The 16,723-nt window shown below is 36.9% G+C and overlaps 2 protein-coding genes and 1 long non-coding RNA gene across 3 annotated transcripts in view; 2 read left to right on the forward strand and 1 right to left on the reverse strand.

The window, feature by feature from the left end:
* Window positions 1–2,550: 2,550 nt before the first annotated feature.
* LOC128199236 (uncharacterized) overlaps window positions 2,551–16,723 on the forward strand; it is a 245,669-nt gene continuing 231,496 nt past the window's right edge. The window contains exon 1 of the long non-coding RNA XR_008251897.1: window positions 2,551–2,690. This is a non-coding gene — a long non-coding RNA (uncharacterized LOC128199236). The remainder of the gene's footprint in view (window positions 2,691–16,723) is intronic.
* LOC112052774 (forkhead box protein D5-like) lies at window positions 7,003–8,842 on the reverse strand. The gene has a single exon (XM_024091991.2). It carries the CDS (start codon window positions 8,782–8,784, stop codon window positions 7,921–7,923), a length of 864 nt encoding a protein of 287 aa, XP_023947759.1. The 5' UTR covers window positions 8,785–8,842; the 3' UTR covers window positions 7,003–7,920.
* The window catches only part of LOC112052781 (putative phosphatidate phosphatase), a 115,982-nt gene continuing 115,495 nt past the window's right edge, over window positions 16,237–16,723 (forward strand). Inside the window, exon 1 of the mRNA XM_024092002.2 lies at window positions 16,237–16,498. Within this exon, the coding sequence (XP_023947770.1) occupies window positions 16,387–16,498 (112 nt within the window). The 5' untranslated portion in view covers window positions 16,237–16,386. The remainder of the gene's footprint in view (window positions 16,499–16,723) is intronic.

The following is a 16,723-nucleotide window of genomic DNA, read 5'->3' on the forward strand; positions in this document are numbered from 1 at the left end:
TGCCGTTTTATCAAGAATGCACGGTGTCGGGACCAAAATAAATCTAAGCTAGTGATTATTTTTTACCCGACTGCAAGAACTGTTTTCGCGCGTATCTTGTATATATGTATGTATGATTCTTTATTACCTCATATCTTCCAAACCGCTGAACAGATTTCAGTCCTAATAACCCAAGTCTTCTTCGATAGGTGAAATAAAAAAAAACCAGCACGACGACGGTGAGACGCTATATATTCGAGGTGATTTTTTTTTCGAATATTGCAATATGGGTATCAAATTCAAGGGCTCATCAAGAGGACTTCAAAATGGTATATCATGGCTATATTAAAAAAAGTACAATTACAAAAACGTTATTAATCGCTATACAAAATACGCGAAGCGGATGACTAGGTGCGAGCAGGGTAGGCAATCGTGTTTTTTTATTTTATTTCAGATATTGACTTGTTCTTTATTTATTCCAAAAGACAATTTTAGTTTAGGCTCCTGAAAAATTAGACAGATTTTACAAATTCTTTCACCATTGGAAACTACATAGCTGCATTATCAGCTTGGAAGCTACATTGTTTTTTATTCCCGCATTTCCACGGGAATGAGAATTACGCGGCAGAAACTGCGGAGGGGGGGGGGGGCGCTTGCTAGTGTTGGATATTTAACTATAATATATATTTGTAGAATTTATTGCTCTCCGAGGCACAGGCTTTAAATAAAATCTCACTTCGGTGTTGAAAATTTTTACTGAGAATGTCTTGAAAACTCCAATATTATAATATTTTATAGATCGATCCAACGTTTGAACTCAGGAACTTGTGATCCGAGTCACTAGTTAACTGGAAAAAAGAGCTACTTATTAAAATAAAGTAATACTTAAGTAAAACAATGCACTGCCTCTTGGACTACTTTAAATAAACAATGGCCCAATTAAAACAATCCACTTTATCTGTCAGTGCAAATAGAAATGAAAACATGTGGGTACTCTGATATTTTTTTAGATTTATGTCGTCGTAGCTTCATTTCGCAATGCATCTGATTTGTAATATTAATTTTTTGATAGCATTAGTTGAACAAGCATATGGCATAGTTAATAACCTCATTATCATTCTGTTATAACTCGCTAACCCGCATTGAAGAAGTATGGCGGGCTTAAGCTTTAAATCCTTGTATAATGGCCATGGACCTTAGTGAACTCTAGTGGACCCTACGTAAAAAGCTGGAATCCTTAGTCGATATACCGTAGAATGCTCCACATAATCTGGATGGCGAAAGTATCTGACACTGAGATTCTTGCCAGAATGCAGAAGGACTTCTAGCTTGTTACAACCATCGAGCAGCGGGAGATCGTGTCTATAGCTTGGCAAGTTCGTTCGTAACACTTCCGATGCCCCCGCGCGCCTGACTTTATACCCGCGCAGTCCTTTTCTCAGCACCGCGCGGACGACTTCACACCCGCGCAGTCCTTGCCGCCCCGTCGCCCGCATACCATGGGAGTGTCACCAACGAACTTGCCAAGCTATAGGGAATTTTGCGACACCATAGATACCGTTTGCTTCAAAATATTATGTTTGTTATGAGTGCCTCCGTGGCGCAGTGTTATGCGCGGTGGATTTACAAGACGGAGGTCCTGGATTGTTGTTTGTTCCAGGTCTGGCTGGTGGGTTGGCTTATATCATCACTTACCATCTGGTGAGATTGTAGTTAAGGGCTAACTTGTAGAGAATGAAGAAAAATGTTGGGCAAGATTGCAGGCAAAAGAAGGAAGAAACAACCTGGCTACGAAACATAAGTGGACAAGGAAAAGTTTAGAAAGCTGACCGCCTAACTTCCTTTAAAGGAGAGGCATTTTAAAATGATAATGAAGGCCAAACAGTGAAGTGGGCTGATAATGATGAAAGAAATGAAGGTAGTTACCTAATAGGGCTACTGCTTTCTTTTCTTTTTCTTTGTTTACAAAAAGAAGCAAAGCATGATTAACTGGGTGTCTGTTCTATTTTCTTACTAGCTTTACTGTTTATGTGTTTTGGACAAAGTTAATACTTTGTCCAAAACACCTAAACAGCCCCGGCATTCTGTAAGGTTACAGCGATGTGACATCGCTCATTTCCATGGCAACTTTGTTGTTAATGACATTTTATTTTTGGCATGTCATAGAAATAAAGTTTGAATTCTAATAAATCTTGTTATTTTCGAATATATCGAGGAGTATAAAATAGCGGAATGAAATCCCAGATTTTCATGTATTTTCCACCGTTGTATTGCTCTGGACTTGACTTGGACTCGTATATTGGGAAAAGAGTTGAGTTAATAAACTCACGCAATATCCTATGCGTGGACATAGTTAGATAGGATATTTTTAATATAGGATAGTTTCAATGTTTACGTGTTTGCTAAGTTAGTATTTCACCACCATCTTCATATCAGCCGATGGAAATTCAATGCAGGACATGGGCCTTTTGTAGGAACTTCCAAACATTGCCAGAATTGGGGAGATCAGCAGTTCAACAAGTCGCGGCAAAAAAAAAAACAAGGCAATGGGCGGGGCACATAGTTCGAAGAGCCACAGTATTATAAAAAGATATCTTACAGTAGGCAGATGCAATTTCTCTATAGATTTGTTGCTTATTTTAATAGATTGATAATAATGGCAATGGGCGGGACTCATAGTTCGAAGAGCTGATGGACGTTGGGGTCCCAAAGTGCTGGAATGGCGACCCCGCACTAGAAAGCGCAGTATTGGCCGACCCCCACCAGGTGAACTAACGACATCAAGTGAGTAGCAGGAATTCGCTGGATACAGGCGGCTGAGTATCGTGATATTTGGAAGTTCCTACAAAAGTTAGTATTTAATACAATGAAATTGTATTCAAAAAATGCAAGCTAAATAAATAAGCAATGAAATAATAGTTGTTGTTATTATAGAGTAGAGAGCAACAATCAGTGACAGTGACTGTCGCGTCTGATAACAACAACGCAACGTCAATTTCTCCACTATTTGCTGAGACAACATTTATGCTGAGCATAAATCGCGCTTATGTGTTGTAACATATCGTGTAACGCCAGGGTTGAGCAGAAAAAGAAGGAATAACTGATTTATTTGGCTATTTTACGGCAAAAACCGAAAAATTCAAATTACCGCAAAAACTGATCCGAATATAGCTCCACTTACTCCATACTCATACTCCACTACATACTCCACTTAGCACATTCGTCTGACTGTTGAGCACGAGTCTCAGAAATAGCCCAGTAGATATGACCTTTGCTTTCGATTCGGAGGGTATAGGTTCGAATCCGATCCGGGACATGCACCTCCAAATTTTCAGTTATGTGCAATCTATTAATATAATCACGTTCCTCAACCGATGAAAAACATCGTGAGCATACCTGAGAATTTTCATATTCGTATAGCGTTTTCTATGTTCTGTGTGACAGACGGACAAGCGAGTGATCCTACAAGGGTTCAGCTAGGCTATTCTGTTACGATATTTTTTTATCTCGCAAGTGCGAGATTCGAATTCACTTCTATCTCTCTCTGTTTAACACGATACTATAGAACGAGAAAGATAGCGATAAATTCAAAACTCGCGCTTGTGAGTTATACCATTGTAAGAGAATAGCCGTGCTGGTTTGTATTCTGAGGTGCGGAACCCTAAAAATTTAACAATATCGCTGTTATAAGCCCAATCCTTAACTTATATACTTATCTATCTTAGGGCATGGACTGAGAAACTGCTAACTTCTATAAAATGACGAAAGTGCGACCAGCATTGGTTCTTACTCTGTAAATGAAAATTGTTATTAAAGAAATTTACTAACCTATTTATAGGTACTAATATTATAAAGCTGATGTGTTTGTTTGATTGAACGCGCTAATCTCAGGAACTACTGGTCCGATTTGAAAAATTCTTTCAGTGTTATATAGTCCATTTATTAAAGAAGGCTATAAGCTATATATTATCCCCGTATTCCCACGAGAACGGGAACCAGGCGGGTGAAACCGCGCTGTGTCAGCTAGTACTATGTAAGAAAATAGAAAGCCTTACGGGCACTTACCTCACTCATTATAGGAAAGGGGATATGGAACTTCGACCCACCACGCTGATTCAATGCGGGTTCGTTTAGAGTAATGATTTTTGTTACAATCACTATCAGATGATGAAGCTCTGGGATGTAACAACACCAACTTCTCAAAACTGAGATTTTTTACTGAGATGTTCTTAGAGGTATGAAAAGTTTAATATTGCGATAATAATGATCAATTTCAGAAATGAGTGGATATGACTTCTACCTTCGATTCTGAGGGCGTACAAACACAACTTTTCATTTGTGTGCATTTTAAGAAATTAAATATCACGTGTCTCAAACGGTGAAGGAAAACATCGTGAGGAAACCTGCATACCAGAGAATTTTTTTAATTCTCTGCGTGTGTGAAGTCTGCCAATCCGCATTGGGCCAGAGTGGTAGACTTGGCCTAACCTCATTCTTAGAGGAGACTCGAGCTCAGCAGTGAGCCGAATATGGGTTGGTTGAAAAACTAAAAAATAAAGCATAACCCTGTGCTATGGCGACATTGTAATATGCAATAACAAAATTAGCATGAGTTAAACAAACTTGTTACTTGTGCGAATCCCATTGCAAACATTTGCTATGTCTGTTAATATTGCTGTAAGATTGTTTTAAGGTCTAATAAAACAAACATACAGAGTGTTCTATTTATTTATGAATATGTAATGCGTTTTTAACGACTGCATTGAATATTGATATTATGTACTTAGGTGTTGCCATACGGATATTCATTGCATGAAAAATTAATGTAATGTTTTGTTATTTACCTACTTTCAATTCTTTATCTGACATCTGAGGAACGATATTTTTTATTTCTTGAATAAAAGTATTATTTTCTTACCAAATAATTATAAAGGGTTAAACTAAAAATTAACCGTTGATTTTTATTTCATAATAAAAGTTAAATTTTTTCATAATAAATTTTATTTCATAATAAATTTTAAAGTTCGTGCCACAACTGTTGAACCGATTTGGCTGAAATTTGGAATGGAAATAAGTTGTATTCTGGATTAACAAATAGACAGCTTTTTATCCAAAAAACCGCATGGTGAAAACCTTGGGAACTGTGAAAAAATCACGAAAATCGGACGAAGGGTCTTAAATATTATAAACGCAAGCTTTTAGTTTAGTCTTATTATAGTGTAAATGAGTATTTAAATGATAAAAAAGCTTGGCGTTAAACTGTATTATACGACTGTGTGCTTAGTTTTAAATAAGTTTGTAAAATGGTGACAAATAAAAAAAAAACCTTGGCTGAGTTTGTTGTGGGCTCTTCTCGGACCAAGGCGCGTTTGAAACCCTCGTAACTTTAATTTTAAGTTTTCGAATGATTATTATCACCATTATCTTAAGTTTAATATAATTACCTGACGTTTCGAAAGAGCTTGTAAACTAAGCCTATTTGAAATAAATGAATTTTTACTTTGACTTTGACTTTATAAAGATATTATAAAGTTCGTGGTATTGTAGGGGGTAATCTCTGGATCTGTTAGCCCGTTTTGGGTTTAAAGATATATTTTATTTCTCCAAAAAGAACGTACTGTACACTTTAACTTAGAGTTTAGATACATTTTTGCAGACAGAGTGCATTATTGTAAAAAAAACAAGGTTTTTTTTTAATATTTTGTCTAAATTAGTAATGATGTATGACTGAATCGAATTTTTGAATGCTTTTATGTTGTTCAACTCCTTTGCAGATTGTTATATTATACCTAACTGAGCACCCACAACTCACATTTTTTTTGTTTTTGTCCGCTTAATGAACCGAAATTGATTTTTTTTGTCACTAGAAAGCCTTATTTGTGAGTGTCATAGGCTATATTTTATACCCATACCTATTCTCACGAGATCGAGAACTACGCAGACGAAACCGCGGGACGTCGTTTAGTATAACATAAATATATACAAATGAATTGCTACTCTTGAACCTCACTTAAATTCAAACCTGAATAGTTGTGAAAATAGCTTTACCTACACTAAAAACAAATATTTTTTTAGTGTGGGTAAAGTTTTCATTATGTTTATAAATTGGTCGCCATAAAAAAAAAACTTATCTATTTGACTTAATTAAAGTATTATAAAAAAATTGTTTTCTGAACTTTTTTTTATACTTGACCAAATTGACCATGTTATTATTTGCTCTACTTAATTTCTGTCTTTATTTTTAAACAATAGTTATAGTTATTTTTTCAAGTTCTAGTTTTAGTTTAACTTATTGCTGAATAAATTAAAATTAATTACCGAAAGTTCACAGAGTAAAGATCATACAGAGTGAGCCTTTACAAGCAGCGGGGAGAAGCCGCTGAAACCCATGAAAAATCAAACGTCACGCGTCTCCTTGACATCCGCATATACAAACTTTTTCATAATTTGTATTTCTAAATTTAGCACTAACAATAATTACATAAATTTATATAATAATCAATAATTACCAAAAAATACTCCATCTTATTTCTTTAGTTTTTGTAAACAGTTTTAAGATATTTAAAAACAAAAGACGCCATTTTTCTTGAATTATATTGAAAATTACTGATGCGACGCTTCGTGTCGTACTGACTCAAGAATGTATTCGTTTTTTAATTGTGTGTTTGTGACGGGTACGACACCGTCGTGTTCGGTACGCTCCATCTGCCTATTATTGATTAATCTGTGAGAAAATTGTACATTTTCATAAAAATCGCAAGAACTAATGTACCTATTTATTACTCATGATCTTTGAATTTCAATAGGGGTAGGTATATTTTTAATGTAGTAACTATTTAGTAATTTTCCATAATGTAACGAGTAGGTACAACCTGTATTAGTGAAAACAATTCAAATAGGTAAAAAGCAATTTTCAGTTTAATTAGTTATTCATCTATATACCTATACCTAGTTTAGGATTAAGAATTTTGGGATAAAGTAAAAAAAATAGGTTATTTTAAGAAAAATTAAAATAACTGTACGTAATGTTCTATAGTTATATATTTTTTATCTTATTGGTAATAATTACACAAAAATATATGCTACAATTAAATCTACGTAATAAATACAGCTTGTTTTATGGCAAAGTAGTCCTTACTGAACGATATCTACTTATTTCCTAGCTAAATGTAACCAAAATTTACACAATATTTACACTATTATACTTTGCAACTAATCTGTACAAATAATGACTAGATTTTTATCATTTATACACAGGCATCGATATTTCTGGCACAAATATTTATAAAAACAAAAACCAAACTTAATTTTCAATTAAAATAACAATTAAAATAAATTAATATTAATTGATAGCTTCAAATAGTTATTAGAACCTATATGCATTTGTATCAAAGAATTCAACAAAATGTAGATAGGTAGATTTGTTTGTTTGAATAGCAATATTTATTGGGCTATAAATAACGTCAGATACCATAGAAACTAAAAAAAACACATTACGAAATCGTTGCTAAATTATTTTTGGCGTGTTATCTTTATCTTAAGTACGTACTTTATTTTACGGACGAAATTCATAATACCTATTTATTTTTACATTTTCTTTTATCTTTCCAAACATACCGTAGAAATCCACTATTGAAATAAGAGTCACTCGGATTTTATACATGATTCGTTCACATAGAAAAATACGCAAGCGCCGGCATCCTCGACAGATTTAATCAAATCAAAAATAATCGAATTATTAATATACATCCCCGCAATCGTACATTTTCACAAAGTCCGTTACATATTACGAATTAGTATAACTACACAAACGAATCAGCCGCGCAATAATACCGGTAACTGTCTCACACCGGAAATCTTTCCGATTCCGTGAACCACACAAATGTCCGTCGGGACGTTCTAAAATGGATTAAGATTAGAAACGCACCCGTTTATGAACGTTCATCTCGCCCAGTCGTCCGGCGCGGAGTGCAATGGCGAGAAAGCGCTGCGACGCGGCTCTGATCCAGGACTCTCTTGTGAGCCGATGATGGACTCGATGGAGAAGCCATTTCTTGACCGCTTGCGTGTGTCCGTCGTTTCCAACAGGCGCGGCGGCAGCGGCACCGGCCGCAGGGTGGAGGGTGGAGGCCGCGGCAACGACAGCAGCGGCGACGGCGGCAAGTAGCACGGGAGCGGCAGCAGAGGCGCGTACGCTTCCCGCGCCAGCATCGCCACCACCGCGTGAGCGTGCTGCAGCGACGGCGCCGGACGCTTGTACCTCTTCCGACGGCGCAAAAAACTCCCATTGTCGAACATGTCCTCCGCCAGCGGGTCCAACGTCCAATAATTCCCCTTCCCCGGATTCCCCGGCTCCCGCGGGATTTTTATAAAACAATCGTTGAGGCTCAAATTGTGGCGGATCGAGTTCTGCCACGCGGGGAACTTATCACGGTAGTATGGAAACCTGGTCATTATGAACTCGCAGATACCGCTTAACGTCAGCTTCTTGTGCGGCGATTGTAGTATCGCCATGGTGATCAACGCGATGTAGGAGTAAGGCGGTTTGATGAGTTGGGACGACGACTTGGATTTGGGCTTTTTTGGAGAGCCGGGCTTCGGGCTGGGCGCGTCGTAGCGCTCGGAGTCGGACGGCGGCGGCAAGTCGGGCTCCTCGTCAACGGACACGTAGGTGTCGTCGGGGGTGAAGTCGTCACGTTCGCGCAGGTAGTGAGGCAGGAACAGCCGTGGGGGCGGCCTTAGGTCCAGCGGCAGCTCGCCCTCGATGATCATGTCGCGGTACTGACTCAAGTCACAGTCTTCCATGGCGGCACATGCTAGAGGTGCGATGAGGCGCGAGGCGCGGCGCGGACTGCGGTGCACCCGGCGCGCCGAGGGCAGGCCCGCCTGGCTCCGCCCCGAGGGGGGTCGCTCGTTTACGTTTCAGTAAACACAACAATTGTCGTTATTATTACTGCGGGTCGGAGCTTTGTGCATGAATTTCAGGCCGTTGACTAATAATTATTAGGCTCCCTATCGATTTAACTTTGTTGCGGTATTTATTTTGGGTCGGCGGGACTTTTTCGTTCGGCGAACGCCTGTTTTGGGTTTATCTTTTTAAATTATTCGTATATTTTTTTAATAAATGTTTTTTTACAGAAATGTATTTTTAAAACCAGAAAGTAAGTACAAAAACTACGTTTTTGGTCTTGAACCTTTACATAAAATGTAATTAGATCTTTCCGTATTCATTTAAGATGATCAAAATGTACCTACGCAACTTTAACTCAACATGAATTATTAACAATATCATTAATTACAAAGAATGATTGAAAGGAATTGAGAAAGATAAATTAAAAATCATATAACATTTATTAATTTTAATTTGTGTGTTAAAGTTATTGTCATGGTTTAACGCAAACCATTTGGCCTCAAACCAAAAAGAGAGTTGAACTAAACTTTCACCGCGAAAAGATGCGAAAATAAATATAAAAAAGCTCTATAAAGATCCCAACAAAACGAGGAAAAGCAACTGTTTACCGAGATACGTATAGAACGATCCTTTAATCCTTAAAGGACTCTATTGAAAAAATCTCATAAAGCGAATTCTAACACACAATTCAGGTATCACCGAATAAAATGCGCGTAAAAAATATCTCTTAACGAAACGCCCCGACAATACGCGTCTCTAGAAAACCCTCGTGTGTGTTTCCTACCAAAACATTTACCCCTCAGGCGTCGAGGGAAAGCTACGCGTGCGACAGGGACGGCGCGCGTGTGCGAGTGGGAGGCACGAGGTCCGTAACCAATCGTCGAGTGTGCCTCTTTGGGAGGAGCTTCCTAAAGCTAACATGTCAGGGCGGAGCAATAGATCCTATTATTGTCTGGCAAGGCAAATAATATTTTGCACAATGTACACATTGGGGAAAAAGGGGGGTAGGGTGGTTGCTAATTTATTCTCAACTTCGGTTACGGGTTGTTTTTCAGCTTTGCGAGGCTGTTATTTAAATTGGACGCTGCCAGTTATTTGTATGTAGCCGACTGTAGGCATTGTCGGTTGTAATGAAGGAATTTCACTCGTTTTGCCTGAATTCCCGCTATCGTTTACGCGTGGTTACCGATTTTAAGTTTGTTTGCTTTTTCTCTGTACCTATCTGTTTTTTTAGATATTAAAATTTCATTTCGAGTGTATTCAATTGAATAGAGATTAAAAGTTTAGAAACTGTCTCTTAAGCTAGTTAAGCTACTAGCTTTGCAACTTTGATGGCCTAAAAATGTTCATACATGTAAAACAAAGAGATGACTAAGAATTAAAATTTGTAAAGTCAATTCCAAAGATTTATAATGGGATGGGAAAGATCTTTTTGTGTAATAATTTATTTTGAAATAATTACCCTTTATTTTTGCCACTTATAACTCACAATATCAATTTAAGTGCCTACTTTTTGAATTTGTTAAATGTGAAATACACAAATTCGATTGTTCAACCTAATTCATGTTAAAAAATATATTAAAAATGTAGTAAAAAGTCATTTGAAAAACAGTTGATTATTCTAGTTATTAATAGAAAAAGTAGCAGCGGTGATAAGGTTTCATTTTTTAAAAATGAAATACGAGTAGGTACATTCGGTAAAATAACACATGATATAATGTTTTCTACATCTACTAGTTAGAAGATATCAACTATTAGTTAGTTTATTAGCTACTAGTAGACGCCCGCGACTTTGTACGCATAGAAAACATTGTTAACCTTAACATATAGGTAAACCTTCCTCTTGATCCTCTATCTAATGATGAAAACCGCATTAAAACCATTTGTGTAGTTTAAAAGGTCTAACCGACAACGTAAGGCGTACCGACGACGGCGGGAAGCGATTTTGATTTACACTATACTATAAAATATAAAACAGAGACCATAATGGTAATAACTAATAATATATTTTTATCGCGGGAAAATATTGAATTCTCGCGTAATACAGCAATGCGAATGAAGTCGCAAACGGAAACTATACTACCCAAGTCATAATTTGTATAATTTTATATTACCACCGTTTGGCACTGCAACTTCACGTAATGTCTTGGGGGATGCCACCCCACCCCGGCTACGTCCCTGTTTAAATATTACCTTCCTTCTGACAGTCGAATGAAAATAAAATTGAAACCTCTCCAGTGCAAAGGGTTCTGATAGCCAGCGTGAGAACTTAGAACGTGTTCTATAAGTATGAGGGTGTTAATGTTATACGTAACTACATTTAATTTTATAACACTTTCGACTTTAGAATTTTTGTTGTGATGTTGATGGAATGAACCAGAAAGCCTGCGTTGTGACTTAGATTTTAGCTACCCAAGTGATTATGTCAGATTGCCAGCACACGTCAAGTAGGTGTGTGTGTGTGGCGAAGAATGGAATTTAGATGAAGGTAAGCCGTCCCAAAGAAAAGGAAATTCACACAGTGTGATACAGTGTGATCCGGTTTCTCAGATATCTATTATAGATACCTACAGTACAACTAAGTAGAAAAATGTATGGGAATGACAGATCTTGATCACGTAACCTGTCGATAGCAAATGTGTCTTTCCCATACATTTTTCTAGTTATCGAAGCGTTAGCGATAGTACACATATCAATACCTAGCTGACACCGTGCGGTTTCACCCGCGTGGTTCCCGGTCCCGTAACAATACGGGGATAAAATATAGTCTATAAGCCTTCCTCGATAAATGGACTATCTAACTCAAATTTTTCAAATCGCACCAGTAGTTCAAGAAAGCAAAAAAAAAATTTATTTAGCTTTATAATATTAGTATAGATTGTGACCCAAATACAGGGACGTATCGTGAACTAGCGGACGCGACTTCGTCCGCATGCAATTTAGTTTTTCACAAATCCCTCAGGAACCATGGATTTTTCCGGGATAAAAAGTAGTCTATGTGTTAATCCAGGCTATAATATATCTTAATACCAATTTATTATTATTTATAATGCAAATTTCAGCTAATTCGGTTCAGTAGTTGTGGCGTGAACGAGTAACAAACATTCATATCATCAAAATCATCAGTTTTCGCAAATATCGGGAAACCATGGTTTTTTTCGGGATAAAAAGTAGCCTATGTGTTAATCCAGAGTAAAATCTATTTCCATTCCAAATTTCAGCTAAATCGCTGCAGTAGTAGCGGCGTTATAGAGTAACAAACATCCATACAAACTTTCGCATTTATAATATTAGTAGGACAGGATTTTTTTTTAATTTCAATTGATACCTACCTATAATGTGCTTTAACAAAATTGGTAAGTATTTATAACATTTTAGGATTATGAATATTCGCCATGTTGAGCGACGTCGGAGTGCGGTAATCCGTCAAAGCATCGCAACTCGGCGCAAACATTTCCATTTGCAAGATAAGCATGCGGGCTGCTCAAATCCCGGCCTTTAAGCCTTGCACACACAAGGATACCTCAAAGCGAGGCCATTTTATTGCATGGCTACTTTCCACGGTTATAGCTTCGGCATCGTACTTATAAAAGGGCAAGTTGGTTTCATTAAAAATAATGTTTTTGGAGTTCCGTATACCTATTTAATCTATTAACTAACTAACACGACTAAAGCTTTACATATTTTCTAGTAATAAAATTGAAAACATTGAAGTTAAGCTATTGCCGCCATAACCATTTAACGCAGTAATGTCAGCCACTGACGATCAAGTAAGCTTACATTCCTGCAGCGCTAACGGCATGACAGCTGATAAAACTGATCGTGTTAATAGTGAAACGACAAAAAATCTTGGAAATGAAATGTCTGGCTACTTATATACCTATTGTTAAATGATGATTAACTTAAAAAAGAAAAACCTGGCTGAGTTTGTTGTGGGCTCTTCTCCCCCGGAACCCTCGTAGATTTAATTTTATGTTTTCGACTCATTATTATCACCATTATCTTATAATATTAATGCCTGACAATTGAGAGCCGTGATAGCTCAGTGGATATGACTCTGCCTTCGATTCTTGAGGGTGCAGTTTCGAATACGGTTTGCACTTCCAACTTTTCAGTTGTGTGCATTTTAAGAAATTAAATATCACGTGTCTCAAACGGTGGAGGAAAAACATCGTGAGGAAACCTGCATACCAGATAATTTTCTTAATTCTCTGCGTGTGTGAAGTCTGCCAATCCGCATTGGGCCAGCGTGGTGGACTATTGGCCTTAGGTACCCCTCTCATTCTGAGAGAACTCTCGAGCTCAGCAGTGAGCCGAATATGGGTTGATAATGATGATGATGATGACATTTCGAAAATGCTTGTAAAATAAGCCTAATTGAAATAATTGACTATTGACTATTGACTAATACCTAGAGGTGCTGGATCGTTGGCGTACACTTCATAGCTACAATAATGCGCTGCCTACCCTAAGAACTCATTGTTACCGTAGGCATAAGTTTTCTGTGCTGTAGGTAGGTATATATTTGTAGCTGTTTTTGCAATGTTTATGCCTAGCGCTTAATTCAAATTGTCTTTAGGCGGATCCTATTCTATTTTTTTTTATTGTTTACAAGTTAGCCCTTGACCACGATCTCACCTGATGGTAAGTGATGATGCAGTCTAAGATGGAAGCGGGCTAACTTGTTAGGAGGAAAATGAAAATCCACACCCCTTTCGGTTTCTACACGGCATCATACCGGAACGCTAAATCGCTTCTCGGTACGTCTTTGCCGGTAGGGTGGTAACTAACCACGGCCGAAGCCTCCCACCAGCCTGACCTGGACAAATTAAGAAAATCTCAATCTGCCCAGCCGGGGATCGAACCCAGGACCTCCGTCTTGTAAATCCACCGCGCATACCACTGCGCCACGGAGGCCGTCAAAAATAAAAAAAAATAGATATAAAAAAAATTAGATAATTATATACCTACCTGCGGTAGTAATTTAAAAGAAAAACAATAAGTATTAAAAATTTTTGTCTTGACCGATTTTGACAGGACTTTCCCAGCAGATATAATGACGAATCATAAATCGCACGGGAAATCATTCACATTATTATTAACCTCTCATCTCATCTCATGTGTGGCCTGCGAGCTGAAGAACTTACAACGCCATCTGTACTAGACAGTAATAAACATTAAGTACTGCCCTGAACTGCGCCATCTCTTGAGTACAGCTAGAAATATTTCATAGCGCTTTGAGCAGGTTACAATGCCTGCTGCAGGTTAAGCGTAGTTGAGATAGATGGCGCTTTTAGAAATGTATTATGTATCTATGTGAATTTATGACAGATGTCGCTCGCTTTCTTTAATTTAAATAGATAAGATCTCTATCTAGAGTTTGGCTAATGAAAGTAGACAATGGCCCGCCAAATGTAAAAAAATCATTATACAAATTGAAAAAACATGCGTTTTTATAATAATTGTTTAAATTATTTTTTGTTTGTGAATACATTAGTACTACAACTATTAAACGCAGTTATTCCAATAATTTATTTGCACAATAATTTTGAGAATTTACTCGGATTTTTTGTATTTGGCTCCGATTTCAGTCTCTACTTTCATTAGCCAAACTCAACTTTTGGTTCAGACGAAAATATTATTTTTTGACTTTTGGTAAATAAAAAACATACGTCATTTAGCCGATCGTAGAACCTTTTTAGAAGTCGGTTAAAAAGTAAATAGGTATATTGCATTTATTTAACCGTCTTCCAAAAAGGAGGAGGTTCTACGTTCGGCTGTATGTATGGTTTTTTTTTCTTTTTTTTATATACAAATAAATGTTGATTTTTTGCTAATTCCATAAAAGACTATATTTTATATATGGGTAATATATTTTTTGTAACTAAATCTGAAATATACTATATTTTCTGAAAAAAAAAATGTTGGCAACCCCAGGCTGCCGTAAAAATTGCATAAATATTAACGAGAGAGTGCGAAGGATGATTTTTAATATGTCCACATACTTGTAACATTAATATATCTACCCGCCAATCGGAGGCATTCTCTCCATGATGCAAAAAATCACTGCTTACCCTGTCTCATTACAAACATGTATTGGAGCATTTTATACAATTGCGTAGGTGCATACTCTTAATATATGTGCTGCAATGCTGCTAATATTTTTGTCAAGTGTCTGTCAAATGTACAAAAAGTGACACTTTGTAAGATATTATAATTGAAAAAAGCAGTGTATTCATTCTATTCAATAGTATATCTATAGAGTAAGGGACTGCCACTCTATAGAATTTTATCCTAAAAGGGTCCACAGGTGTATGTTTAATATCAAAGAATGTTCAAAAGCTACCGATTACTACTGAAGCGGCATGCCTTTGCCTTTTTAGTGAAAAAAAATATCAATAAAAACTTCTTTGTCACACTGAATCTTCACGGTTCAAATTGATATTCTAAAATCAAAATTAAAGCCGAACTGGCGAACTCCCATCATAAATTCGAAAGTGAGTTTGTTTGCCATTCGCTCCTAAACCTTTATACTGATTTTAAAAATTCTTTCTCCCGTGGATAGCTACATTGTCAGCGAGCAACAATTGGCTATATTTTTATTTTTTGAGAACGGGACTTTTCAAAATTCATTTATTTCAATTAGGCTTAGTTTACAAGCACTTTTGAAAGGCCAGGAAAAGGATACATTTTTAAAAGCTTTTATTTAACTTGCAATGTTGAAGTAGATATCTTCAACCGATTGAGCTGAAATTTTGTATACACGTTACGATTGGATGACAATGCATGATATATTATATTACATTATTATATTTAGACGTATACGCCATATTGTATTTAGACGTTATTCTAAATACAATATGGCAGACCACCCAAGATGGCGGAATAGTTATTTTTAATGTATTTCTACAATATGGGTATCAAATGAAAGAGTTTATCTATATCTATACTAATATTATAAAGAGGTAGTTTGTAAGTTTGTAACAATTCTTTGTAAGACAATCTTCGGAACTACTGATCTGATTTTTAAAATTCTTTCACCAGTAGAATGCTACGTCATCAGGAAGTGCTATAAGCTATATTTTATAACTCTATCATATATGACTACTGAGTTATCACGGGTTTTCTCGTACAAGTCGGACCGAAAAACTTACTTATTCGCATGCGCTGCCTGCTTTTTTTGCTGCTGAATTTATGTAGCTTTACCCATAATGTTTGGTCTAATTTGACCGGACTTTAATGTGGTGTTTGACAGTTTCGTAGCCCCAGCTGTTCGGCCGGGTGACAGAGGGTCGTGGCTCCGCGCGAGTGCTTCCGACGCCGGTCGACGTTGCTTCGCGTCGCGCTTCGTGCCGCAGTCGACGCGCGCATGCGTTATGCGTTTGACGTGTGTTGTGTGACAGTTCGCGATCAGTCGCCCGCTTGACGTTTCGTAACATTTGTGTAACAGATTTTCAGTGAATTTCTCCATTATTTTGAACTGAAACAACACAAAAATGGAGAGGAACGAGCGGAAATCAACCGTGCGTGGTCATACAATAACTTTTGATCGCGATTCGAAAATTATTTTGCGAAAAGTGCTGATGGATTTCGCGATCCTTTTCATAGGTGAGTGTTTTGATATTTTTTTGTATTAAATCAAACTAAATTTAACTATTATTACTTACTATCATAAGATGATAGTATTCTATTTTAATTAAATGCTTTGAATTTGTACAGCACATTAACTTTTTTCAGATAGCAATAGGAAATCTTTCTTCCTTGTTCCCTGCAATACATTGACATTGATTCTTATTCAAGGCCGTTCGTTTTGTATTATAATAAAAACGAGTC

The sequence above is a fragment of the Bicyclus anynana genome, chromosome 20, assembly GCF_947172395.1.
Source record: "Bicyclus anynana chromosome 20, ilBicAnyn1.1, whole genome shotgun sequence".
NCBI classification, from domain to species: Eukaryota; Metazoa; Arthropoda; class Insecta; order Lepidoptera; family Nymphalidae; genus Bicyclus; species Bicyclus anynana.

Coding starts and splice junctions, on each gene's coding strand:
- LOC112052774 (XM_024091991.2), bottom strand. CDS start 8,784: ATGGAAGACTGTGACTTGAGTCAGTACCGCGACATGATCATCGAGGGC.